This window comes from Oncorhynchus kisutch, linkage group LG2 (genome assembly GCF_002021735.2).
Source record: "Oncorhynchus kisutch isolate 150728-3 linkage group LG2, Okis_V2, whole genome shotgun sequence".
NCBI classification, from domain to species: Eukaryota; Metazoa; Chordata; class Actinopteri; order Salmoniformes; family Salmonidae; genus Oncorhynchus; species Oncorhynchus kisutch.
The window spans coordinates 70,862,991-70,889,395 of record NC_034175.2 but is presented as its reverse complement, the minus strand read 5'-3'; the positions used below and the strand labels follow the sequence as shown (position 1 = coordinate 70,889,395).

At 47.2% G+C, this 26,405-nt stretch overlaps 1 protein-coding gene across 5 annotated transcripts in view; it reads left to right on the top strand.

Annotated features, from left to right (window-relative positions):
- The window catches only part of LOC109905236 (tensin-1), a 346,409-nt gene that overhangs the window by 228,068 nt on the left and 91,936 nt on the right, over positions 1–26,405 (top strand). For all 5 annotated transcript variants that reach the window (XM_031801026.1, XM_031801022.1, XM_031801028.1 and 2 more), the window contains one exon: positions 7,125–7,174. In XM_031801026.1, the coding sequence (XP_031656886.1) occupies positions 7,125–7,174 (50 nt within the window). The remainder of the gene's footprint in view (positions 1–7,124; positions 7,175–26,405) is intronic.

Below are 26,405 nucleotides of genomic sequence, written 5' to 3'. Positions count from 1 at the left end.
TCTCTCTCTCTCTCTCTGTGTCTCTCTGTCTTATCTCGCTATCTCCATTAGGACTCTGCAAAACCAATTTTGTTTGACAACACCTATCTCTTTTTCCCAAAAGCCTTTAACTTTGACAAGAGCCCCCATGAACACGTGGCTGGGCCGAATGTAGCACCACAAAGTGTACCCTCAACATCTTTCTCGCTCTCATCTTTCTCGCTCCTCTCTCAGAGAGAGAGAGAGGTGTCACCGGAGCGAAGGACATGATTGAAAGGCCCTACATTTACTTCCAGTTCAAACTAAAAATAGTATGTTTTAGCCTATCAATATGTCTGCAGCACCTTGGTTACTTTGTGTTCCTGCTGAGTGGGTTTGGATAGAGAGAGCTATGGCGACAGAGAGAGTGAGAGAGACAGATGGTGACGGAGAGAGAGATGGAGAGAGAGAGAGAAAGACAGAGATGGCGAAGAGAGGCTAGAGAGAGAGAAATGGTCAGATTGAGGGAGAAAGACAGATAGAGAGAGGGACATAGAGAGGGAGAGAGAGAGAGAGAGAGAGAGAGAGAGAGAGAGAGAGAGAGAGAGAGAGAGAGAGAGAGAGAGAGAGAGAGGAGAGAGAGAGAAATGGTCAGATAGTGGGAGAAAAACAGATAGAGAGAGGGACAGAGAGATGGAGAGAGAGAGAGGGACAGAGGGAGAGAGAGAGAGAGGGAGAGAGGAGAGAGAGAGAGAGAGAGAGACGTACATAGAGAGAGATACACACACACACACACACAGAGAGAGAGAGAGAGAGAGAGAGAGAGAGAGAGAGAGAAGAGAGAGAGAGAGAGAGAGAGAGAGAGAGAGAGAGAGAGAGAGGAGAGAGAGAGAGACCAGCACATCCAATCAATCAGAATAAACCAAATTACAACACAATCAAAACACAAAACAAAACTACATGACTTATTGGGAAACACAAGCAAAAAGCAAAATGTAGTGCAATCTGGCCCTAAATTGACAGTACACCATGGTAAACTATTTAACCATGGTTACCGATCAAAACCTTAGAAAAACCTTGACAGAGTACAGGCTCAGTGAGCACAGCTTTGTCCTTAAGAAGGGTAGACACAGGAAAACCTGGCTCCCTGTAGAGGAAAGGCTGTGCAACCACTGCACCACAGCAGAACCCAAGACAGAGCTGAATTTCCTGACAAAATTTCAAAAATATAAGACAATTAGAGAGTGTCATTTCCCAACCCTTATTTGGAACCCTTATTCAAGGTTTCAGAGACCTCTCTGATGAGAATAGGGTACCTGTAAATTGAATTGAATTGAGAGACACACAGAGACAGAGAGAGAGAAAGACATAGAGAGAGAGACACACACACACACACATACAGAGAGAGAGAGAGACACACACAGAGAGAGACACAGAGAGAGAGAGAGACATACACACAGAGAGAGAGAGAGATGGCATAGCAGTTCAGACGTCTTTTTGTCCTTTTTTTTCACATACATTTTTTAATTTTCCATAAACTCATCTTCAGAACACTCTCCTGCAATCCGCTTCACCAATTTATATTTATATAAAAAAGTTTTAAAAAATGTATTTACCTCATATCTGGAATCCTCCAAGAGGCTAGCCAGAAACTAGCCAGAAGCTAGCCGGGAGCTAGCCGGGAGCTAGCCAGAAGCTAGCCAGAAGCTAATCAGAAGCTGGTTCAGAAGCTAGTTAGCTTCTTTACTGGCTAATCGTTAGTACTCAGCTAACCACGGTTTGTGGTCATCGGCTGTCCTTTGGCTCGAGAATCTATTGCCAGTTTTGTACGGCGCAGCGCGGCTCGGAACGGAACATACCGGACCAATTTTTCTCTCCATGTCCCTGGATTTCGGCCGCTGGCTCTGGACATTCATACCTGGATCTCACAGCTAGCTAGCTGCTATCCGTGTGACTATCGGCTTTCGTCGATTCCGGAGCTAACATCAATTGTTCCGGAGCTAGCCAGCTGAAGAGTTCCATCAATCACTCCTGGGCTGCAGTCACCTATCCAGACCCGTTTTGCTGCCTATGTAGAGCCCCACCAGGCCTTCACAGCTGGACTGCCGACGTTGTCTACCCGAGGGAGTTGTCCGGCTGGCTCCTCCGGCGCGACGTTGCCTGGGCGCCCATCTGCGGACAATCGGACAATTTTTATTTTATTTATTTATTTTTCTTCTTGGGCCTCTATAACTATATCTATTGTTTTTATTTTTGTTGTTGTTGTGTGATTTGGATTAATCCCCTCTACCACACGGAAACCCACTAATCTACTGACGGAACGCAAGAGGTGGCTAATAACAGACCTCCATCCTATGCTAGCTTGCTACCGATTTAGCTGTCTAAATCGCCGTGACCCCCCAACCAACCTCTCCACTCACTGGACCCTTTTGATCACTCGACTAAGCATGCCTCTCCTTAATGTCAATATGCCTTGTCCATTGCTGTTCTGGTTAGTGTTTATTGGCTTATTTCACTGTAGAGCCTCTAGTCCTGCTCATTATACCTTATCCAACCTATTAGTTCCACCACCCACACATGCAATGACATCTCCTGGTTACAATGATGTTTCTAGAGACAATATCTCTCTCTTCATCACTCAATACCTAGGTTTACCTCCACTGTATTCACATCCTACCATACCTTTGTCTGTACATTATACCTTGATGCTATTTTATCGCCCCCAGAAACCTCCTTTTACTCTCCGTTCCAGATGTTCTAGACGACCAATTCTTATCGCTGTTCCTCTGGCGTGGTAGAGGTGAATCCAGGCCCTGCAGTGCCTAGCTCCACTCCTATTCCCCAGGCGCTCTCTTTTGACGACTTCTGTAACCGTAATAGCCTTGGTTTCATGCATGTTAACATTAGAAGCCTCCTCCCTAAGATTGTTCTATTCACTGCTTTAGCACACTCTGCCAACCCGGATGTTCTAGCTGTGTCTGAATCCTGGCTTAGGAAGACCACCAAAAATTCAGAAATTTTAATTCCAAACTACAACATTTTCAGACAAGATAGAACTGCCAAAGGGGGCGGTGTTGCAATCTACTGCAAAGATAGCCTGCAGAGTTCTGTCCTACTATCCAGGTCTGTACCCAAACAATTTGAACTTCTACTTTTAAAAATCCACCTATCTAAAAACAAGTCTCTCACCGTTGCCGCCTGCTATAGACCACCCTCTGCCCCCAGCTGTGCTCTGGACACCATATGTGAACTGATTGCCCCCCATCTATCTTCAGAGCTTGTGCTGCTAGGCGACCTAAACTGGAACATGCTTAACACCCCAGCCATCCTACAATCTAAACTTGATGCCCTCAACCTCACACAAATTATCAATGAACCTACCAGGTACCTCCCCAAAGCCTTAAACACAGGCACCCTCATAGATATCATCCTAACCAACTTGCCCTCTAAATACACCTCTGCTGTTTTCAACCAAGATCTCAGCGATCACTGCCTCATTGCCTGCATCTGTAATGGGTCAGCGGTCAAACGACCTCCACTCATCACTGTAAAACGCTCCCTGAAACACTTTAGTGAGCAGGCCTTTCTAATCGACCTGGCCGGGGTATCCTGGAAGGATATTGATCTCATCCCGTCAGTAGAGGATGCCTGGATATTTTTTTTAAATGCCTTCCTAACCATCTTAAATAAACATGCCCCATTCAAGAAATGTAGAACCAGGAACAGATATAGCCCTTGGTTCTCCCCAGACCTGACTGCCCTTAACCAACACAAAACATCCTATGGTGTTCTGCATTAGTATCGAACAGCCCCCGTGATATGCAGCTGTTTAGGGAAGCTAGAAACCATTATACACAGGCAGTTAGAAAAGCCAAGGCTAGCTTTTTCAAGCTGAACTTTGCTTCCTGCAACACTAACTCAAAAAAGTTCTGCGACACTGTAAAGTCCATGGAGAATAAGAACACCTCCTCCCAGCTGCCCACTGCACTGAAGATAGGAAACACTGTCACCACTGATAAATCCACCATAATTGAGAATTTCAAAAATCATTTTTCTACGGCTGGCCATGCTTTCCACCTGGCTACTCCTACCCCGGTCAACAGCACTGCACCCCCCACAGCAACTCGCCCAAGCCTTCCCCATTTCTCCTTCTCCCAAATCCGTTCAGCTGATGTTCTGAATGAGCTGCAAAATCTGGACCCCTACAAATCAGCCGGGCTAGACAATCTGGACCCTTTCTTTCTAAAATTATCTGCCGAAATTGTTGCCACCCCTATTTACTAGCCTGTTCAACCTCTCTTTCGTGTCGTCTGAGATTCCCAAAGATTGGAAAGCAGCTGCGGTCATCCCCCTATTCAAAGGGGGACACACTCTTGACCCAAACTGCTACAGACCTATATCTATCCTACCATGCCTTTCTAAGGTCTTCGAAAGCCAAGTCAACAAACAGATTACCGACCATTTCGAATCTCACCATACCTTCTCTGCTATGCAATCTGGTTTCAGAGCTGGTCATGGGTGCACCTCAGCCACGCTCAATGATATCTTAACCGCCATCGATAAGAAACATTACTGTGCAGCCGTATTCATTGATCTGGCCAAGGCTTTCGACTCTGTCAATCACCACATCCTCATCGGCAGACTCGACAGCCTTGGTTTCTCAAATGATTGCCTCGCCTGGTTCACCAACTACTTATCTGATAGAGTTCAGTGTGTCAAATCGGAGGGTCTGCTGTCCGGACCTCTGGCAGTCTCTATGGGGGTGCCACAGTGTTCAATTCTTGGACCGACTCTCTTCTCTGTATACATCAATGAGGTTGCTCTTGCTTTCTGGTGAGTCTCTGATCCACCTCTACGCAGACGACACCATTCTGTATACTTCTGGCCCTTCTTTGGACACTGTGTTAACATCCCTCCAGGCAAGCTTCAATGCCATACAACCCTCCTTCCGTGGCCTCCAATTGCTCTTAAATACAAGTAAAACTAAATGCATGCTCTTCAACCGATCGCTACCTGCACCTACCCGCCTGTCCAACATCACTACACTGGACGGCTCTGACTTAGAATACGTGGACAACTACAAATACTTAGGTGTCTGGTTAGACTGTAAACTCTCCTTCCAGACCCATATCAAACATCTCCAATCCAAAGTTAAATCTAGAATTGGCTTCCTATTTCGCAATAAAGCATCCTTCACTCATGCTGCCAAACATACCCTTGTAAAACTGACTATCCTACCAATCCTCGACTTTGGCGATGTCATTTACAAAATAGCCTCCAATACCCTACTCAACAAATTGGATGCAGTCTATCACAGTGCAATCCGTTTTGTCACCAAAGCCCCATATACTACCCACCATTGCGACCTGTACGCTCTCGTTGGCTGGCCCTCGCTTCATACTCGTCGCCAAACCCACTGGCTCCATGTCATCTACAAGACCCTGCTAGGTAAAGTCCCCCCTTATCTCAGCTCGCTGGTCACCATAGCATCTCCCACCTGTAGCACACGCTCCAGCAGGTATATCTCTCTAGTCACCCCCAAAACCAATTCTTTCTTTGGCCGCCTCTCCTTCCAGTTCTCTGCTGCCAATGACTGGAACGAACTACAAAAATCTCTGAAACTGGAAACACTCCCTCACTAGCTTTAAGCACCAACTGTCAGAGCAGCTCACAGATTACTGCACCTGTACATAGCCCACCTATAATTTAGCCCAAACAACTACCTCTTTCCCTACTGTATTTTATTTATTTATTTATTTTGCTCCTTTGCACCCCATTATTTTTATTTCTACTTTGCACATTCTTCCATTGCAAATCTACCATTCCAGTGTTTTACTTGCTATATTGTATTTACTTTGCCACCATGGCCTTTTTTTGCCTTTACCTCCCTTATCTCACCTCATTTGCTCACATCATATTTAGACTTGTTTATACTGTATTATTGACTGTATGTTTGTTTTACTCCATGTGTAACTCTGTGTCGTTGTATGTGTCGAACTGCTTTGCTTTATCTTGGCCAGGTCGCAATTGTAAATGAGAACTTGTTCTCAACTTGCCTACCTGGTTAAATAAAGGTGTTCTCAACTAGCCTACCTGGTTAAATAAAGGTGTTCTCAACTAGCCTACCTGGTTAAATAAAGGTGTTCTCAACTAGCCTACCTGGTTAAATAAAGGTGTTCTCAACTAGCCTACCTGGTTAAATAAAGGTTAAATAAAAAATAAAATAAAAATACAGAGAGAGACAGAGAGGCAGAGAGAAGACGGGTAGAGACAGAGAGAGACAGAGAGACAGACAGAGAGAGAGACAGAACTAGAGACAGAGAGAGACAGAGAGAAGACGGGTAGAGACAGAGAGAGACAGAGAGAAGATGGGTAGAGACAGAGAGAGACAGAGAGAAGACAGGTAGAGACAGAGAGAAGACAGGTAGAGACAGAGAGACAGAGAGAAGATGGGTAGAGCTATAGAGAAAGACAGGCCTAAGATCTGGTGTGGTTATCCAGACTGAAGTATTAGATGATGATGATGGATATCAACAGGTCTCCCCTCCTGCGCTCATGTGACATCCCCTCAGAGAAGTTTATAGGTCTCGTTGACCTCTCGTTGACCAGGGAAGCCAAAGAGACATAATTAAAATTGTAAGCTACGATATGTTACCCACTGTACACTCCGAAGAACTCGTACCAAAGGACTGTTCTGGGTGGATCCTGAATGTGTGTTGGTAGTGTTTACGGGTGGATTCTCAATGTGTGTTGGTAGTGTTTACGGCTGGATCCTCAATGTGTGTTGGTAGTGTTTACGGGTGGATCCTGAATGTGTGTTGGTAGTGTTTACGGGTGGATCCTGAATGTGTGTTGGTAGTGTTTACGGGTGGATCCTCAATGTGTGTTGGTAGTGTTTATGGGTGGATACTGAATATGTGTTCTGTGTGCTGATTATGATAACCGACCATGGGTATGCCCCAAAAACATACTCTCACACCAAGACAATGTGTGAGAAAGAAAAACTTTTGGTGATTTATGAGTTAAAGGGCATTTGGGGTGCTTTGGCTTTCTCACTGTCAAACCAGCATAACTGCATGTGGGGGTTTGACATCTACCTACGCAGTCTCGCTATTGAGAATGTTTGCTATAATGACTCATGTCTTCCTTGTCTGCTTATGTTTCAGGGCTCCACAAAGTCCTCCAAGAGTATGGAGTCTCCACGCATACCATCAAGGTAAGCTCTTTTTATAGCAGGGTGTACAGCAGGGTGTACAGCAGGGTGTATAGCAGGGTGTATAGCAGGGTGTATAGTAGGGTGTATAGCAGGGTGTATAGCAGGGTGTATAGTAGGGTGTACAGCAGGGTGTATAGTAGGGTGTATAGCAGGGTGTACAGCAGGGTGTACAGCAGGGTGTATAGCAGGGTGTATAGCAGGGTGTATAGTAGGGTGTACAGCAGGGTGTACAGCAGGGTGTACAGCAGGGTGTACAGCAGGGTGTACAGCAGGGTGTGTAGTAGGGTGTACAGCAGGGTGTATAGTAGGGTGTACAGCAGGGTGTACAGCAGGGTGTACAGCAGGGTGTATAGCAGGGTGTATAGCAGGGTGTATAGCAGGGTGTATAGTAGGGTGTATAGCAGGGTGTATAGCAGGGTGTACAGCAGGGTGTACAGCAGGGTGTATAGCAGGGTGTATAGCAGGGTGTACAGCAGGGTGTATAGCAGGGTGTATCACAGGGTGTATAGCAGGGTGTATAGCAGGGTGTATAGCATGGTGTATAGCAGGGTGTACAGCAGGGTGTATAGCAGGGTGTACAGCAGGGTGTATAGCAGGGTGTATAGCAGGGTGTATAGCAGGGTGTATAGCAGGGTGTATAGCATGGTGTATAGCAGGGTGTACAGCAGGGGTGTATAGCAGGGTGTACAGCAGGGTGTATAGCAGGGTGTATCACAGGGTGTATAGCAGGGTGTATAGCAGGGTGTACAGCAGGGTGTACAGCAGGGTGTATAGCAGGGTGTACAGCAGGGTGTACAGCAGGGTACAGCAGGTGTATAGCAGGGTGTATAGCAGGGTGTATAGCAGGGTGTACAGCAGGGTGTATAGCAGGGTGTATAGCAGGGTGTATAGTAGGGTGTATAGCAGGGTGTACAGCAGGGTGTATAGCAGGGTGTACAGCAGGGTGTATAGCAGGGTGTATAGCAGGGTGTATAGTAGGGTGTATAGCAGGGTGTATAGCAGGGTGTATAGCAGGGTGTATAGCAGGGTGTATAGTAGGGTGTATAGCAGGGTGTATAGCAGGGTGTATAGCATGGTGTACAGCAGGGTGTATAGCATGGTGTACAGCAGGGTGTATAGCAGGGTGTATAGTAGGGTGTATAGCAGGGTGTATAGCAGGGTGTATAGCATGGTGTACAGCAGGGTGTACAGCAGGGTGTATAGCAGGGTGTATAGCAGGGTGTACAGCAGGGTGTACAGCAGGGTGTATAGCAGGGTGTATAGCAGGGTTGATTGACTATGGTTCACCATAGCTTTTACATCCTCATTGATTCATCAAGTCTTCATCAACACTTCATCTTGTGTTCTGTTGTGTTGTGTTGTTTTCTGTTGTGTTGTTTTCTGTTGTGTTCTGTTGGGTTGTGTTGTTTTCTGCTGTGTTGTTTTCTGTTGTGTTCTACTGTGTTGTGTTGTTTTCTGTTGTGTTGTGTTGTTTTCTGTTGTGTTGTTTTCTGTTGTGTTCTGTTGTGTTGTGTTGTGTTCTGTTCTTATGTTTTCTCTCCTCTCCTCATCTCTCATCTCCTCCTCTTTCCTCTCCCCCTTCCTAGCCAACAGCAACAGGGAAACAAAAGTCCTCACACAGGGACTTTAAAATGGTTTAAGTTCCCGTCTTTCACCAACATGAAGAAAGCTGAAAAGGGGTAGCAATGAAAAGATGAAAGTAGACTCACTCCCTATGGATCTCTCTGTGCAGTTCATTTTATGGCTCACTCCATCATCGTCCTTCAATCGCTCCTATGCACAATGGGACAGCAGGCCTTGGTCCATGTTTTACTGACAGGACCTATAGGTTCTTCACATTAACCCCACCAAGGACGCTTGTGTCTACTTTATTAGACCCTATTGGTACAGCTATAGATGTGCAGAGCTTATTTATTTTATTTAGAGTACATTACTCTTTTTTCATGCCAAAGAAAACATGAACTTCATTGGGGGAAGCAGGAATGTAATATAGAGATGAGTTGGTGTAGTGATGAGGTGGTGTAATATAGAGATGAGGTGGTGTAGTGATGAGGTGGTGTAGTGTAGAGATGGGGTGGTGTAGTGTAGAGATGAGGTGGTGTAGTGTAGAGATGAAGTGGTGTAGAGATGAGGTGTTGTAGTGTAGAGAAGAGGTGGTGTAGAGATGAGGTAGTGTAGTGTAGAGATGATGTGGTGTAGTATAGAGAAGAGGTGGCGTAGTGTAGAGATGAGGTGGTGTAGTGTAGAGAAGAGGTGGTGTAGAGATGAGGTAGTGTAGTGTAGAGATGATGTGGTGTAGTATAGAGAAGAGGTGGTGTAGTATAGAGAAGAGGTGGTGTAGTATAGAGATGAGGTGGTGTAGTGTAGAGATTAGGTGGTGTAGTATAGAGATGAGGTGGTGTAGTGTAGAGATGAGGTGGTGTAGTATAGAGATGAGGTGGTGTAGTGATGAGGTGGTGTAGTGTAGAGAAGAGGTGGTGTAGTGTAGAGAAGAGGTGGTGTAGTGTAGAGAAGAGGTGGTGTAGTGTAGAGATGAGGTGGTGTAGTGTAGAGAAGAAGTGTGTAGAGATGAGGTGTTGTAGTGTAGAGAAGAGGTGGTGTAGAGATGAGGTGGTGTAGTATAGAGAAGAGGTGGCGTAGTGTAGAGATGAGGTGGTGTAGTGTAGAGAAGAGGTGGTGTAGAGATGAGGTAGTGTAGTGTAGAGATGATGTGGTGTAATATAGAGAAGAGGTGGTGTAGTGTACAGAAGAGGTGGCGTAGTGTAGAGATGAGGTGGTGTAGTGTAGAGATGAGGTGGTGTAGTGTAGAGAAGAGGTGGTGTAGAGATGAGGTGGTGTAGTGTAGAGATGAGGTGGCGTAGTGTAGAGATGAGGTGGTGTAGTGTAGAGATGATGTGGCGTAGTGTAGAGATGAGGTGGTGTAGAGATGAGGTGGTGTAGTGTAGAGATGATGTGGCGTAGTGTAGAGATGAGGTGGTGTAGAGATGAGGGTGGTGTAGTGTAGAGATGAGGTGGCGTAGTGTAGAGATGAGGGTGGCATAGTGTAGAGATGAGGTGGTGTAGTGTAGAGAAGAGGTGGTGTAGAGATGAGGTGGTGTAGTGTAGAGAAGAGGTGGTTGTAGAGATGAGGTGGTGTAGTGTAGAGAAGAGGTGGTGTAGAGATGAGGTGGTGTAGTATAGAGATGAGGTGGGTAGTATAGAGAAGAGGTGGCGTAGTGTAGAGATAAGGTGGTGTAGTGTATAGATGAGGTGGTGTAGTGTAGAGAAGAGGTGGTGTAGTGTAGAGATGAGGTGGTGTAGAGATTAGGTGGTGTAGAGATGAGGTGGTGTAGAGATGAGGTGGTGTAGAGATGAGGTGGTGTAGTGTAGAGATGAGGTGGTGTAGTGTAGAGAAGAGGTGGTGTAGAGATGAGGTGGTGTAGAGATGAGGTGGTGTAGTGTAGAGATGAGGTGGCGCAGTGTAGAGATGAGGTGGTGTAGTGTAGAGATGATGTGGTGTAGTGTAGAGATGAGGTGGTGTAGAGATGAGGTGGTGTAGTGTAGAGATGAGGTGGCGTAGTGTAGAGATGAGGTGGCGTAGTGTAGAGATGAGGTGGTGTAGTGTAGAGATGAGGTGGTGTAGTGTAGTGAAGAGGTGGCATAGTGTAGAGATGAGGTGATGTAGAGATGAGGTGGTGTAGAGATGAGGTGGTGTAGTGTAGAGATGAGGTGGTGTAGAGATGAGGTGGTGTAGTGTAGAGATGAGGTGGCGTAGTGTAGAGATAAGGTGGCGTAGTGTAGAGATGAGGTGGTGTAGTGTAGAGAAGAGGTGGTGTAGAGATGAGGTGGTGTAGTGTAGAGAAGAGGTGGTGTAGAGATGAGGTGGTGTAGTGTAGAGAAGAGGTGGTGTAGAGATGAGGTGGTGTAGTATAGAGATGAGGTGGTGTAGTATAGAGAAGAGGTGGCGTAGTGTAGAGATAAGGTGGTGTAGTGTATAGATGAGGTGGTGTAGTGTAGAGAAGAGGTGGCGTAGTGTAGAGATGAGGTGGTGTAGAGATTAGGTGGTGTAGAGATGAGGTGGTGTAGAGATGAGGTGGTGTAGAGATGAGGTGGTGTAGTGGTAGAGATGAGGTGGTGTAGTGTAGAGAAGAGGTGGTGTAGAGATGAGGTGGTGTAGAGATGAGGTGGTGTAGTGTAGAGATGAGGTGGCGCAGTGTAGAGATGAGGTGGTGTAGTGTAGAGATGATGTGGCGTAGTGTAGAGATGAGGTGGTGTAGAGATGAGGTGGTGTAGTGTAGAGATGATGTGGCGTAGTGTAGAGATGAGGTGGTGTAGAGATGAGGTGGTGTAGTGTAGAGATGAGGTGGCGTAGTGTAGAGATGAGGTGGCGTAGTGTAGAGATGAGGTGGTGTAGTGTAGAGATGAGGTGGTGTAGTGTAGTGAAGAGGTGGCATAGTGTAGAGATGAGGTGATGTAGAGATGAGGTGGTGTAGAGATGAGGTGGTGTAGTGTAGAGATGAGGTGGTGTAGAGATGAGGTGGTGTAGTGTAGAGATGAGGTGGTGTAGTGTAGAGATGAGGTGGTGTAGAGATGAGGTGGTGTAGTGTAGAGGTGACGTAGTGTAGAGATGAGGTGTTGTAGTGTAGAGATGAATTGGCGTAGTGTAGAGATGAGGTGGTGTAGTGTAGAGAAGAGGTGGCGTAGTGTAGAGATGAGGGTGGCGTAGTGTAGAGATGAGGTGGTGTAGTGTAGAGATGAGGTGGTTGTAGTGATGAGGTGGTGTAGAGAAGAGGTGGTGCAGTGTAGAGATGAGGTGGTTTAGTGTAGAGATGAGGTGGCGTAGTGTAGAGATGAGGTGGTGTAGTGTAGAGATGAGGTGGCGTAGTGTAGAGATGAGGTGGCGTAGTGTAGAGATGAGGTGGTGTAGTGTAGAGATGAGGTGGTGTAGTGATGAGGTGGTGTAGAGAAGAGGTGGTGCAGTGTAGAGATGAGGTGGTGTAGAGAAGAGGTGGTGTAGTGTAGAGATGAGGTGGCGTAGTGTAGAGATGAGGTGGTGTAGTGTAGATAAGAGGTGGCGTAGTGTAGAGATGAGGTGGTGTAGAGATGAGGTGGTGTAGAGATGAGGTGGTGTAGAGATGAGGTGGCGTAGTGTAGAGATGAGGTGGTGTAGTGTAGAGATGATGTGGTGTAGTGTAGAGATGAGGTGGTGTAGTATAGAGAAGAGGTGGCGTAGCGTAGAGATGAGGTGGTGTAGTGTAGAGAAGAGGTGGTGTAGAGATGAGGTAGTGTAGTGTAGAGATGATGTGGTGTAGTATAGAGAAGAGGTGGTGTAGTGTAGAGAAGAGGTGACGTAGTGTAGAGATGAGGTGGTGTAGTGTAGAGATGAGGTGGTGTAGTTGTAGAGAAGAGGTGGTGTAGAGATGAGGTGGTGTAGAGATGAGGTGGTGTAGTGTAGAGATGAGGTGGGCGTAGTGTAGAGATGAGGTGGTGTAGCGTAGAGATGATGTGGCGTAGTGGTAGAGATGAGGTGGTGTAGAGACGAGGTGGTGTAGTGTAGAGATGAGGTGGTGTAGAGATGAGGTAGTGTAGTGTAGAGATGAAGGTGGCGTAGTGTAGAGATGAGGTGGCGTAGTGTAGAGATTAGGTGGTGTAGTGTAGAGAAGAGGTGGTGTAGAATGAGGTGGTGTAGTGTAGAGAAGAGGTGGTGTAGAGATGAGGTGGTGTAGTGTAGAGAAGAGGGTGGTGTAGGATGAGGTGGTGTAGTATATAGATGAAGGTGGTGTAGTATAGAGAAGGTGGCGTAGTGTAGAGATAGGTGGTGTAGTGTATAGATGAGGTGGTGTAGTGTAGAGAAGAAGTGGCGTAGTGTAGAGATGAGGTGGTGTAGAGATGAGGTGGTGTAGAGATGAGGTGGTTGTAGAGATGAGGTGGTGTAGAGATGAGGTGGTGTAGTGTAGAGAAGAGGTGGTGTAGAGATGAGGTGGTGTTAGAGATGAGGTGGTGTAGTGTAGAGATGAGGGTGGCGCAGTGTAGAGATGAGGTGGTGTAGTGTAGAGATGATGTGGCGTAGTGTAGAGATGAGGTGGTGTAGAGATGAGGTGGTGTAGTGTAGAGATGATGTGGCGTAGTGTAGAGATGAGGTGGTGTAGAGATGAGGTGGTGTAGTGTAGAGATGAGGTGGCGTAGTGTAGAGATGAGGTGGGCGTAGTGTAGAGATGAGGTGGTGTAGTGTAGAGATGAGGTGATGTAGAGATGAGGTGGTGTAGAGATGAGGGTGGTGTAGTGTAGAGATGAGGTGGTTAGACGATGAGGTGGTGTAGTGTAGAGATGAGGTGGTGTAGTGTAGAGAAGAGGTGGTGTAGAGATGAGGTGGTGTAGTGTAGAGGTGACGTAGTGTAGAGATGAGGTGTTGTAGTGTAGAGATGAAGTGGCGTAGTGTAGAGATGAGGTGGTGTAGTGTAGAGAAGAGGTTGGCGTAGTGTAGAGATGAGGTGGCGTAGTGTAGAGATGAGGTGGGTGTAGTGTAGAGATGAGGTGGTGTAGTGATGAGGTGGTGTAGAGAAGAGGTGGTGCAGTGTAGAGATGAGGTGGTGTAGAGAAGAGGTGGCGTAGTGTAGAGATGAGGTGGTGTAGTGTCGAGAAGAGGTGGCGTAGTGTAGAGATGAGGTGGTGTAGAGATGAGGTGGTGTAGAGATGAGGTGGTGTAGAGATGAGGTGGCGTAGTGTAGAGATGAGGTGGTGTAGTGTAGAGATGATGTGGTGTAGTGTAGAGATGAGGTGGTGTAGAGATGAGGTGGTGTAGTGTAGAGATCAGGTGGCGTAGTGTAGAGATGAGGTGGCGTAGTGTAGAGATGAGGTGGTGTAGTGTATAGATGAGGTGGTGTAGTGTAGAGATGAGGTGGTGTAGTGTAGTGAAGAGGTGGCATAGTGTAGAGATGAGGTGATGTAGAGATGAGGTGGTGTAGAGATGAGGTGGTGTAGTGTAGAGATGAGGTGGTGTAGTGTAGAGAAGAGGTGGTGTAGTGTAGAGAAGAGGTGGTGTAGAGATGAGGTGGTGTAGTGTAGAGGTGACGTAGTGTAGAGATGAGGTGGTGTAGTGTAGAGATGAAGTGGCGTAGTGTAGAGATGAGGTGGTGTAGTTGTAGAGAAGAGGTGGCGTAGTGTAGAGATAAGGTGGTGTAGTGTATAGATGAGGTGGTGTAAGTGTAGAGAAGAGGTGGTGTAGTGTAGAGATGAGGTGGTTGTAGAGATTAGGTGGTGTAGAGATGAGGTGGTGTAGAGATGAGGTGGTGTAGAGATGAGGTGGTGTAGTGTAGAGATGAGGTGGTGTAGTGTAGAGAAGAGGTGGTGTAGAGATGAGGTGGTGTAGAGATGAGGTGGTGGTAGTGTAGAGAGGAGGTGGCGCAGTGTAGAGATGAGGTGGTGTAGTGTAGAGATGATGTGGTGTAGTGTAGAGATGAGGTGGTGTAGAGAGAGGTGGTGTAGTGTAGAGATGAGGTGGCGTAGTGTAGAGATGAGGTGGCGTAGTGTAGAGATGAGGTGGTGTAGTGTAGAGATGAGGGTGGTGTAGTGTAGTGAAGAGGTGGCGTAGTGTAGAGATGAGGTGGTGTAGTGTAGAGAAGAGGTGGTGTAGAGATGAGGTGGTGTAGTGTAGAGAAGAGGTGGTGTAGAGATGAGGTGGTGTAGTGTAGAGAAGAGGTGGTGTAGAGATGAGGTGGTGTAGTATAGAGATGAGGTGGTGTAGTATAGAGAAGAGGTGGCGTAGTGTAGAGATAAGGTGGTGTAGTGTATAGATGAGGTGGTGTAGTGTAGAGAAGAGGTGGCGTAGTGTAGAGATGAGGTGGTGTAGAGATTAGGTGGTGTAGAGATGAGGTGGTGTAGAGATGAGGTGGTTGTAGAGATGAGGTGGTGTAGTGTAGAGATGAGGTGGTGTAGTGTAGAGAAGAGGTGGTGTAGAGATGAGGTGGTGTAGAGATGAGGTGGTGTAGTGTAGAGATGAGGTGGCGCAGTGTAGAGATGAGGTGGTGTAGTGTAGAGATGATGTGGCGTAGTGTAGAGATGAGGTGGTGTAGAGATGAGGTGGTGTAGTGTAGAGATGATGTGGCGTAGTGTAGAGATGAGGTGGTGTAGAGATGAGGTGGTGTAGTGTAGAGATGAGGTGGCGTAGTGTAGAGATGAGGTGGCGTAGTGTAGAGATGAGGTGGCGTAGTGTAGAGATGAGGTGGCGTAGTGTAGAGATGAGGTGGTGTAGTGTAGAGATGAGGTGGTGTAGTGTAGTGAAGAGGTGGCATAGTGTAGAGATGAGGTGGCGTAGTGTAGAGATGAGGTGGCGTAGTGTAGAGATGAGGTGGTGTAGTGTATAGATGAGGTGGTGTAGTGTAGAGATGAGGTGGTGTAGTGTAGTGAAGAGGTGGCATAGTGTAGAGATGAGGTGATGTAGAGATGAGGTGGTGTAGAGATGAGGTGGTGTAGTGTAGAGATGAGGTGGTGTAGTGTAGAGAAGAGGTGGTGTAGTGTAGAGAAGAGGTGGTGTAGAGATGAGGTGGTGTAGTGTAGAGGTGACGTAGTGTAGAGATGAGGTGGTGTAGTGTAGAGATGAAGTGGCGTAGTGTAGAGATGAGGTGGTGTAGTGTAGAGAAGAGGTGGCGTAGTGTAGAGATAAGGTGGTGTAGTGTATAGATGAGTGTGGTGTAGTGTAGAGAAGAGGTGGTGTAGTGTAGAGATGAGGTGGTGTAGAGATTAGGTGGTGTAGAGATGAGGTGGTGTAGAGATGAGGTGGTGTAGAGATGAGGTGGTGTAGTGTAGAGATGAGGTGGTGTGTAGAGAGTGGTAGGAAGAGGTGGTGTAGAGATGAGGTGGTGTAGAGATGAGGTGGTGTAGTGTAGAGATGAGGTGGCGCAGTGTAGAGATGAGGTGGTGTAGTGTAGAGATGATGTGGTGTAGTGTAGAGATGAGGTGGTGGTAGAGATGAGGTGGTGTAGTGTAGAGATGAGGTGGCGTGTGTAGAGATGATGTGGCGTAGTGTAGAGATGAGGTGGTGTAGTGTAGAGATGAGGTGGTGTAGTGTAGTGAAGAGGTGGCGTAGTGTAGAGATGAGGTTGTGTAGTTGTAGAGAAGAGGTGGTGTAGAGATGAGGTGGTGTAGTGTAGAGAAGAGGTGGTGTAGAGATGAGGTGGTGTAGTGTAGGAGAAGAGGTGGTGTAGAGATGAGGTGGTTGTAGTATAGAGAGTATAGAGATGAGGTGGGTGTAGTTAGAAGAAGAGGTGGCGTAGTGTAGAGATAAGGTGGGTGTAGTGTATAGATGTAGGTGTGTGTAGTTGTAGAGAAGAGGTGGCGTAGTGGTAGAGATGAGGTGGTGTAGAGATTAGGTGGTGTAGAGATGAGGTGGTGTAGAGATGAGGTGGTGTAGAGATGAGGTGGTGTAGTGTAGAGATGAGGTGGTGTGTAGTGAGAGAAGAGGTGGTGTAGAGAATGAGGTGGTATAGAGATGAGGTGGTGTAGTGTAGAGATGAGGTGGCGCAGTGTAGAGATGAGGTGGTGTAGTGTAGAGATGATGTGGCGTAGTGTAGAGATGAGGTGGTGTAGAGATGAGGTGGTGTAGTGTAGAGATGATGTGGCGTAGTGTAGAGATGAGGTGGTGTAGAGATGAGGTGGTTGTAGTGTAGAGATGAGGTGGCGTAGTGTAGAGATGAGGTGGCGTAGTGTAGAGATGAGGTGGGCGTAGTGTAGAGATGAGGTGGCGTAGTGTAGAGATGAGGTGGTGTAGTGTAGAGATGAGGTGGTGTAGTGTAGTGAAGAGGTGGCATAGTGTAGAGATGAGGTGATGTAGAGATGAGGTGGTGTAGAGATGAGGTGGTGTAGTGTAGTAGATGAGGTGGTGTAGAGATGAGGTTGGTGTAGTGTAGAGATGAGGTGGTGTAGTGTAGAGATGAGGTGGTGTAGAGATGAGGTGGTGTAGTGTAGAGGTGACGTAGTGTAGAGATGAGGTGTTGTAGTGTAGAGATGAATGGCGTAGTGTAGAGATGAGGTGGTGTAGTGTAGAGAAGAGGTGGCTAGTGTAGAGATGAGGTGGCGTAGTGTAGAGATGAGGTGGTGTAGTGTAGAGATGAGGTGGTGTAGTGATGAGGTGGTTGGAGAGAAGAGGTGTGCAGTGTAGAGATGATGTGGTTTAGTGTAGAGAGATGGGGGTGGCGTAGTGTAAGAATGAGGTGGTGTAGTGGTAGAGATGACGGTGGCGTAGTGTAGAGATGAGGTGGCGTAGTGTAGAGATGCGGTGGTTGTGTAGTTAGAGATGAGGTGGTGTAGTGATGAGGGGGTGTAGAGAAAGAGGTGGTGCAGTGTAGAGATGAGGTGGTGTAGAGAAGAGGTGGTGTAGTGTAGAGATGACGGTGGCGTAGTGTAGAGATGAGGTGGTGTAGTGTAGATAGAGGTGGCGTAGTGTAGAGATGAGGTGGTGTAGAGATGAGGTGGTGTAGAGATGAGGTGGTGTAGAGATGAGGTGGCGTAGTGTAGAGATGAGGTGGTGTAGTGTAGAGATGATGTGGTGTAGTGTAGAGATGAGGTGGTGTAGTATAGAGAAGAGGTGGCGTAGCGTAGAGATGAGGTGGTGTAGTGTAGAGAAGAGGTGTGTAGAGATGAGGTAGTGTAGTGTAGAGAATGATGTGGTGTAGTATAGAGAAGAGGTGGTTGTAGTGTAGAGAAGAGGTGACGTAGTGTAGAGATGAGGTGGTTGTAGTGTAGAGATGAGGTGGTGTAGTGTTAGGAAGAGGTGGTGTAGAGATGAGGTGGTGTGTAGAGATGAGGTGGTTGTAGTGTAGAGATGAGGTGGCGTAGTGTAGAGATGAGGTAGGCTGTAGCGTAGAGATGATGTGGCGTAGTGTAGAGATGAGTGGTGTAGAGACGAGGTGGTGTAGTGTAGAGATGAGGTGGTGTAGAGATGAGGTAGTGTAGTGTAGAGATGAAGGTGGCGTAGTGTAGAGATGAGGTGGCGTAGTGTAGAGATTAGGTGGTGTAGTGTAGAGAAGAGGTGGTGTAGAGATGAGGTGGTGTAGTGTAGAGAAGAGGTGGTGTAGAGATGAGGTGGTGTAGTGTAGAGAAGAGGTGGTGTAGAGATGAGGTGGTGTAGTATAGAGATGAGGTGGTGTTAGTATAGAGAAGAGGTGGCGTAGTGTAGAGATAAGGTGGTGTAGTGTATAGATGAGGTGGGTGTAGTGTAGAGAAGAGGTGGCGTAGTGTAGAGATGAGGTGGTGTAGAGATGAGGTGGTGTAGAGATGAGGTGGTTGTAGAGATGAGGTGGTGTAGAGATGAGGTGGTGTAGTGTAAGGTGTAGAGAAGAGGTGGTGTAGAGATGAGGGGGTGTAGAGATGAGGTGGTGTAGTGTAGAGATGAGGTGGCGCAGTGTAGAGATGAGGTGGTGTAGTGTAGAGATGATGTGGCGTAGTGTAGAGATGAGGTGGTGTAGAGATGAGGTGGTGTAGTGTAGAGATGATGTGGCGTAGTGTAGAGATGAGGTGGTGTAGAGATGAGGTGTTGTAGTGTAGAGATGAGGTGGCGTAGTGTAGAGATGAGGTGGCGTAGTGTAGAGATGAGGTGGTGTAGTGTAGAGATGAGGGTGATGTAGAATGAGGGTGGTGTAGAGATGAGGTGGTGTAGTGTAGAGATGAGGTGGTGTAGAGATGAGGTGGTGTAGTGTAGAGATGAGGTGGTGTAGTGTAGAGAAGAGGTGGTGTAGAGATGAGGTGTGTAGTGTAGAGGTGACGTAGTGTAGAGATGAGGTGTTGTAGTGTAGAGATGAAGTGGCGTAAGTGTAGAGATGAGGTGGTTAGGTAGAGAAGAGGTGGCGTAGTGTAGAGATGAGGGTGGCGTAGTGTAGAGATGAGGTGGTGTAGTGTAGAGATGAGGTGGTTGTAGTGATGAGGTGGTGTAGAGAAGAGGTGGTGCAGTGTAGAGATGAGGTGGTGTAGAGAAGAGGTGGCGTAGTGTAGAGATGAGGTGGTTGTAGTGTCGAGAAGAGGTGGCGTAGTTAGAGATGAGGTGGTGTAGAGATGAGGTGGTGTAGAGATGAGGTGGTGTAGAGATGAGGTGGCGTAGTGTAGAGATGAGGTGGTGTAGTGTAGAGATGATGTGGTGTAGTGTAGAGATGAGGTGGTTGTAGAGATGAGGTGGTGTAGTGTAGAATCAGGTGGCGTAGTGTTAGAGATGAGGTGGCGTAGTGTAGAGATGAGGTGGCTGTAGTGTATAGATGAGGTGGTGTAGTGTAGAGATGAGGGTGGTGTAGTGTAGTGAAGAGGTGGCATAGTGTAGAGATGAGGTGATGTAGAGATGAGGTGGTTGTAGAGATGAGGTGGTGTAGTGTAGAGATGAGGTGGTGTAGTGTAGAGAAGAGGTGGTGTAGTGTAGAGAAGAGGTGGTGTAGAGATGAGGTGGTGTAGTGTAGAGGTGACGTAGTGTAGAGATGAGGTGGTGTAGTGTAGAGATGAAGTGGCGTAGTGTAGAGATGAGGTGGTGTAGTGTAGAGAAGAAGGTGGCATAGTGTAGAGATGAGGTGATGTAGAGATGAGGTGGTGTAGAGATGAGGTGGTGTAGAGATGAGGTGGTGTAGAGATGAGGTGGTGTAGTGTAGAGATGAGGTTGCGTAGTGTAGAGATGAGGTGGTGTAGTGTAGAGATGATGTGGTGTAGTGTAGAGATGAGGTGGTGTAGAGATGAGGTGGTGTAGTGTAGAGATGAGGTGGTGTAGTGTAGAGATTAGGTGGCGTAGTGTAGAGATGAGGTGGTGTAGTGTATAGATGAGGTGGTGTAGTGTAGAGATGAGGTGGTGTAGTGTAGTGAAGAGGTGGCATAGTGTAGAGATGAGGTGGTGTAGAGATGAGGTGGTGTAGTGTAGAGATGAGGTGGTGTACAGATGAGGTGGTGTAGTGTAGAGATGAGGTGGTGTAGTGTAGAGAAGAGGTGGTGTAGAGATGAGGTGGTGTAGTGATGAGGTGGTGTAGAGAAGAGGTGGTGCAGTGTAGAGATGAGGTGGTTTAGTGTAGAGATGAGGTGGCGTAGTGTAGAGATGAGGTGGTGTAGTGTAGAGATGAGGTGGCGTAGTGTAGAGATGAGGTGGCGGAGTGTAGAGATGAGGGTGGTGTAGGGTAGAGATGAGGTGGTGTAGTGATGAGGTGGTGTAGAGAAGAGGTGGTGCAGTGTAGAGATGAGGTGGTGTAGAGAAGAGGTGGTGTAGTGTAGAGATGAGGTGGCGTAGTGTAGAGATGAGGTGGTGTAGTGTAGAGAAGAGGTGGCGTAGTGTAGAGATGAGGTGGTGTAGAGATGAGGTGGTGTAGAGATGAGGTGGTGTAGAGATGAGGTGCGTAGTGTAGAGATGAGGTGGTGTAGTGTAGAGATGATGTGGTGTAGTGTAGAGATGAGGTGGTGTAGAGATGAGGTGGTTGTAGTGTAGAGATCAGGTGGCGTAGTGTAGAGATGAGGTGGCGGTAGTGTAGAGATGAGGTGGGTGTAGTGTATAGATGAGGTGGTGTAGTGTAGAGATGAGGTGGTGTAGTGTAGTGAAGAGGTGGCATAGTGTAGAGATGAGGTGATGTAGAGATGAGGTGGTGTAGAGATGAGGTGGTGTAGTGTAGAGATGAGGTGGTGTAGTGTAGAGAAGAGGTTGGTTGTAGTGTAGAGAAGAGGTGGTGTAGAGATGATGTGGTGTAGTGTAGAGGTGACGTAGTGTAGAGATGAGGTGGTGTAGTGTAGAGATGAAGTGGCGTAGTGTAGAGATGAGGTGGTGTAGTGGTAGAGAAGAGGTGGCGTAGTGTAGAGATGAGGTGGTGTAGAGATGAAGGTGGTGTAGAGATGAGGTGGTGTAGTGTAGAGATGAGGTGGTGTAGAGATGGGGTGGTGTAGTGTAGAGATGAGGTGGTGTAGTGTAGAGAAGAGGTGGTGTAGAGATGAGGTGGTGTAGTGTAGAGGTGACGTAGTGTAGAGATGAGGTGGTGTAGTGTAGAGATGAAGTGGCGTAGTGTAGAGATGAGGTGGTGTAGTGTAGAGAAGAGGTGGCGTAGTGTAGAGATGAGGTGGTGTGTAGAGATGAGGTGGTGTAGAGATGAGGTGGTGTAGAGATGAGGTGGTGTAGAGATGAGATGGTGTAGTGTAGAGATGGAGGTGGCGTAGTGTAGAGATGAGGTGGTTTAGTGTAGAGATGATGTGGTGTAGTGTAGAGATGAGGTGGTGTAGAGATGAGGTGGTGTAGTGTAGAGATGAGGTGGTGTAGTGTAGAGATTAGGTGGCGTAGTGTAGAGATGAGGTGGTGTAGTGTATAGATGAGGTGGTGTAGTGTAGAGATGAGGTGGTGTAGTGTAGTGAAGAGGTGGCATAGTGTAGAGATGAGGTGGTGTAGAGATGAGGTGGTGTAGTGTAGAGATGAGGTGGTGTAGAGATGAGGTGGTGTAGTGTAGAGATGAGGGTTGGTGTAGTGTAGAGAAGAGGTGGTGCAGAGATGAGGTGGTGTAGTGTAGAGGTGACGTAGTGTACGAGATGAGGTGGTGTAGTGTAGAGGATGAAGTGGTGTAGTGTAGAGATGAGGTGGTGTAGTGTAGAGAAGAGGTGGCGTAGTGTAGAGATGAGGTGGTGTAGAGATGAGGTGGTGTAGAGATGAGGTGGTGTAGTGTAGAGATGAGGTGGTGTAGTGTAGAGATGAGGTGGTGTAGTGTAGAGATGAGGTGAGTAGTGTAGAGATGAGGTGGTGTAGAGATGAGGTGGTGTAGAGATGAGGTGGTGTAAGATGAGGTGGTGTAGTGTAGAGATGAGGGTGCGTTAGTGTAGAGATGAGGTGGTGTAGTGTAGAGATGAGGTGGCGTAGTGTAGAGATGAGGTGGGTGTAGTGTAGAGATGAGGGTGGCGTAGTGTAGAGATGAGGTGGTGTAGTGTAGAGATGAGGTGGTGTAGTGATGAGGTGGTGTAGAGAAGAGGTGGTTCAGTGTAGAGATAAGGTGGTGTAGAGAAGAGGTGGTGTAGTGTAGAGATGAGGTGGCGTAGTGTAGAGATGAGGGTGGTGTAATGTAGAGATGAGGTGGTGTAATGTAGAGATGAGGTGGTGTAGTGTAGAGATGAGGTGGCGTAGTGTAGAGATGAGGTGGTGTAGTGTAGAGATGATGTGGTGTAGTGTAGAGATGAGGTGGTGTAGTGTAGTGAAGAGGTGGCATAGTGTAGAGATGAGGTGGTGTAGAGATGAGGTGGTGTAGTGTAGAGATGAGGTGGTGTACAGATGAGGTGGTGTAGTGTAGAGATGAGGTGGTGTAGTGTAGAGAAGAGGTGGTGTAGAGATGAGGTGGTGTAGTGATGAGGTGGTGTAGAGAAGAGGTGGTGCAGTGTAGAGATGAGGTGGTTTAGTGTAGAGATGAGGTGGCGTAGTGTAGAGATGAGGTGGTGTAGTGTAGAGATGAGGTGGCGTAGTGTAGAGATGAGGTGGCGTAGTGTAGAGATGAGGTGGTGTAGTGTAGAGATGAGGTGTGTAGTGATGAGGTGGTGTAGAGAAGAGGTGGTGCAGTGTAGAGATGAGGTGGTGTAGAGAAGAGGTGGTGTAGTGTAGAGATGAGGTGGCGTAGTGTAGAGATGAGGTGGTGTAGTGTAGAGAAGAGGTGGCGTAGTGTAGAGATGAGGTGGCATAGTGTAGAGATGAGGTGATGTAGAGATGAGGTGGTGTAGAGATGAGGTGGTGTAGTGTAGAGATGAGGTGGTGTAGTGTAGAGAAGAGGTGGTGTAGTGTAGAGAAGAGGTGGTGTAGAGATGATGTGGTGTAGTGTAGAGGTGACGTAGTGTAGAGATGAGGTGGTGTAGTGTAGAGATGAAGTGGCGTAGTGTAGAGATGAGGTGGTGTAGTGTAGAGAAGAGGTGGCGTAGTGTAGAGATGAGGTGGTGTAGAGATGAGGTGGTGTAGAGATGAGGTGGTGTAGTGTAGAGATGAGGTTGTGTAGAGATGGGGTGGTGTAGTGTAGAGATGAGGTGGTGTAGTGTAGAGAAGAGGTGGTGTAGAGATGAGGTGGTGTAGTGTAGAGGTGACGTAGTGTAGAGATGAGGTGGTGTAGTGTAGAGATGAAGTGGCGTAGTGTAGAGATGAGGTGGTGTAGTGTAGAGAAGAGGTGGCGTAGTGTAGAGATGAGGTGGTGTAGAGATGAGGTGGTGTAGAGATGAGGTGGTGTAGAGATGAGGTGGTGTAGTGTAGAGATGAGGTGGCGTAGTGTAGAGATGAGGTGGTTTAGTGTAGAGATGATGTGGTGTAGTGTAGAGATGAGGTGGTGTAGAGATGAGGTGGTGTAGTGTAGAGATGAGGTGGTGTAGTGTAGAGATTAGGTGGCGTAGTGTAGAGATGAGGTGGTGTAGTGTATAGATGAGGTGGTGTAGTGTAGAGATGAGGTGGTGTAGTGTAGTGAAGAGGTGGCATAGTGTAGAGATGAGGTGGTGTAGAGATGAGGTGGTGTAGTGTAGAGATGAGGTGGTGTAGAGATGAGGTGGTGTAGTGTAGAGATGAGGTGGTGTAGTGTAGAGAAGAGGTGGTGTAGAGATGAGGTGGTGTAGTGTAGAGGTGACGTAGTGTAGAGATGAGGTGGTGTAGTGTAGAGAAGAGGTGGCGTAGTGTAGAGATGAGGTGGTGTAGAGATGAGGTGGTGTAGAGATGAGGTGGTGTAGTGTAGAGATGAGGTGGTGTAGTGTAGAGATGAGGTGGTGTAGTGTAGAGATGAGGTGGTGTAGTGTAGAGATGAGGTGGTGTAGAGATGAGGTTGGTGTAGAGATGAGGTGGTGTAGAGATGAGGTGGTGTAGTGTAGAGATGAGGTGGCGTAGTGTAGAGATGAGGTGGCGTAGTGTAGAGATGAGGTGGTGTAGTGTAGAGATGAGGTGGCGTAGTGTAGAGATGAGGTGGTGTAGTGTAGAGATGAGGTGGTGTAGTGATGAGGTGGTGTAGAGAAGAGGTGGTGTAGTGTAGAGATGAGGTGGCGTAGTGTAGAGATGAGGTGGTGTAATGTAGAGATGAGGTGGTGTAATGTAGAGATGAGGTGGTGTAGGGTAGAGATGAGGTGGCGTAGTGTAGAGATGAGGTGGTGTAGTGTAGAGATGAGGTGGTGTAGTGATGAGGTGGTGTAGAGAAGAGGTGGTGCAGTGTAGAGATAAGGTGGTGTAGAGAAGAGGTGGTGTAGTGTAGAGGTGAGGTGGCGTAGTGTAGAGATGAGGTGGTGTAATGTAGAGATGAGGTGGTGTAGGGTAGAGATGAGGTGGCGTAGTGTAGATAATATAGCACTGCTGGGCACTTTTGGGAGATATTTGAGACCGTTTGTTAGCTTTTTAAATAAGTTTTTTCTTTACACAGCTCCGAATACAATGCATTCCCATTGTGAGAGGCAAGCGGCAAGCAGCAGTTGAAATTGTCCATTTGTGTCAAGAGAACAACCTCTAGCTAACCAGCAAGCCCTGTTGTTAAACCTGAAATAGCGTTTCAGACATCCAGATAGGCTACCCTTTTCTGTGTCATATTCTTCCTGGCATTACATAAGCTGTCAGTTTGTGCTTTACCTGTGTATAGATTTATTTAACCTTTATTTAGCTAGGCAAGTCCGTTAAGAAAACATCTTATTTACAATGACGGCTTGTTCAAGGGCAGAACGACAAATTTTTTCCTTTGTCAGCTCGGGGATTCGATCTAGCAACCTTTCAACGCTCTAACCACTAGATAGTGTAGAGCTGAGGTGGTGTAGAGATGAGGTGGCATAGAGAAGAGGTAGTGTAGAGAAGAGGTGGTGTAGAGATGAGGTGGTGTAGAGATGAGGTGGTGTAGAGATGAGGTGGTGTAGTGTAGAGATGAGGTGGCGTAGTATAGAGATGAGGTGGTGTAGTGTAGAGATGAGGAGGTGTAGAGAAGAGGTGGTGTAGAGGAGAGGTGGTGTAGAGATGAGGTAGTGTAGAGATGAGGTTGCTTAGAGAAGAGGTGGTGTAGAGATGAGGTAGTGTAGAGATGAGGGGGCGTAGAGAAGAGGTGGTGTAGAGATGAAGTAGTGTAGATATGAAGTGGAGTAGAGATGAGGTGGTGTAGAGATGAGGTGGCGTAGAGAAGAGGTGGCATAGAGAAGAGGTGGTGTAGAGATGAGTTAGTGTAGATATGAGGTGGTGTAGTGTAGAGATGAGGTGGCGTAGTGTAGCGATGAGGTTTGCTTAGTGTAGAGAAGAGGTGGTGTAGAGAAGAGGTGGTGTAGTGTAGAAATGAGTTGGCGTAGTGTAGAGATGAGGTGGCGTAGAGATGAGATGGCGTAGAGATGAGGTGGTATAGAGATGAGGTGGTGTAGAGATGAGGTGGTGTAGTGATGAGGTGGTGTAGCCATGAGGTGGCATAGTGTTGAGAAGAGGTGGTGTAGTGTAGAGATGAGGTGGCGTAGTGTAGAGATGAGTTGGTGTAGTGTAGAGATGAGGTGGCGTAGTGTAGAGATGAGGGTGGCGTAGTGTAGAGATGAGGTGGTGTAGTGTAGAGATGAGGTGGCGTAGTGTAGAGATGAGGTGGTGTAGTGTAGAGATGAGGTGGCGTAGTGTAGAGATGAGTTGGCGTAGTGTAGAGATGAGGTGGTGTAGAGATGAGGTGGTGTAGAGATGAGGTGGTGTAGAGATGAGGTGGTATAGAGATGAGGTGGTGTAGAGATGAGGTGGTATAGAGATGAGGTGGTGTAGAGATAAGGTGGTGTAGCGATGAGGTGGCATAGTGTTGAGATGAGGTGGTGTAGTGTAGAGATGAGGTGGCGTAGTGTAGAGATGAGGTGGCATAGTGTAGAGATGAGGTGGCGTAGTGTAGAGATGAGGTGGCGTAGTGTAGAGATGGCTTAGATATGAGGTTGTGTTGCGATAAGGTGGTGTTGAGATGAGGTGGTGTAGCGATGAGGTGGTGTAGAGATGAGGTGGTGTAGAGATGAGTTGGTGTAGCGATGAGGTATTATACTACAAGACAAATATACAACAGCAGTGAAGTTTTGAACATTGACACAGCTGTATAGTGTCAGTGTTGAGTGCTTTCCCCCACAAAACCAAGGATACAGTTCAAACCAATCATATGCTCCATCTGGCTCGTCACGTATCCTACACATTACCCACAAAGAAACACACACACCATAATGGATCATTATTACACATATTCACATATATTGTCCTCATCACATGCTAACTGGGACTTGTATTGTGCATTGGTTATCAGTGATAAAGGGGATATGTTTCACCGGCTGTGTTTGTTTAAAT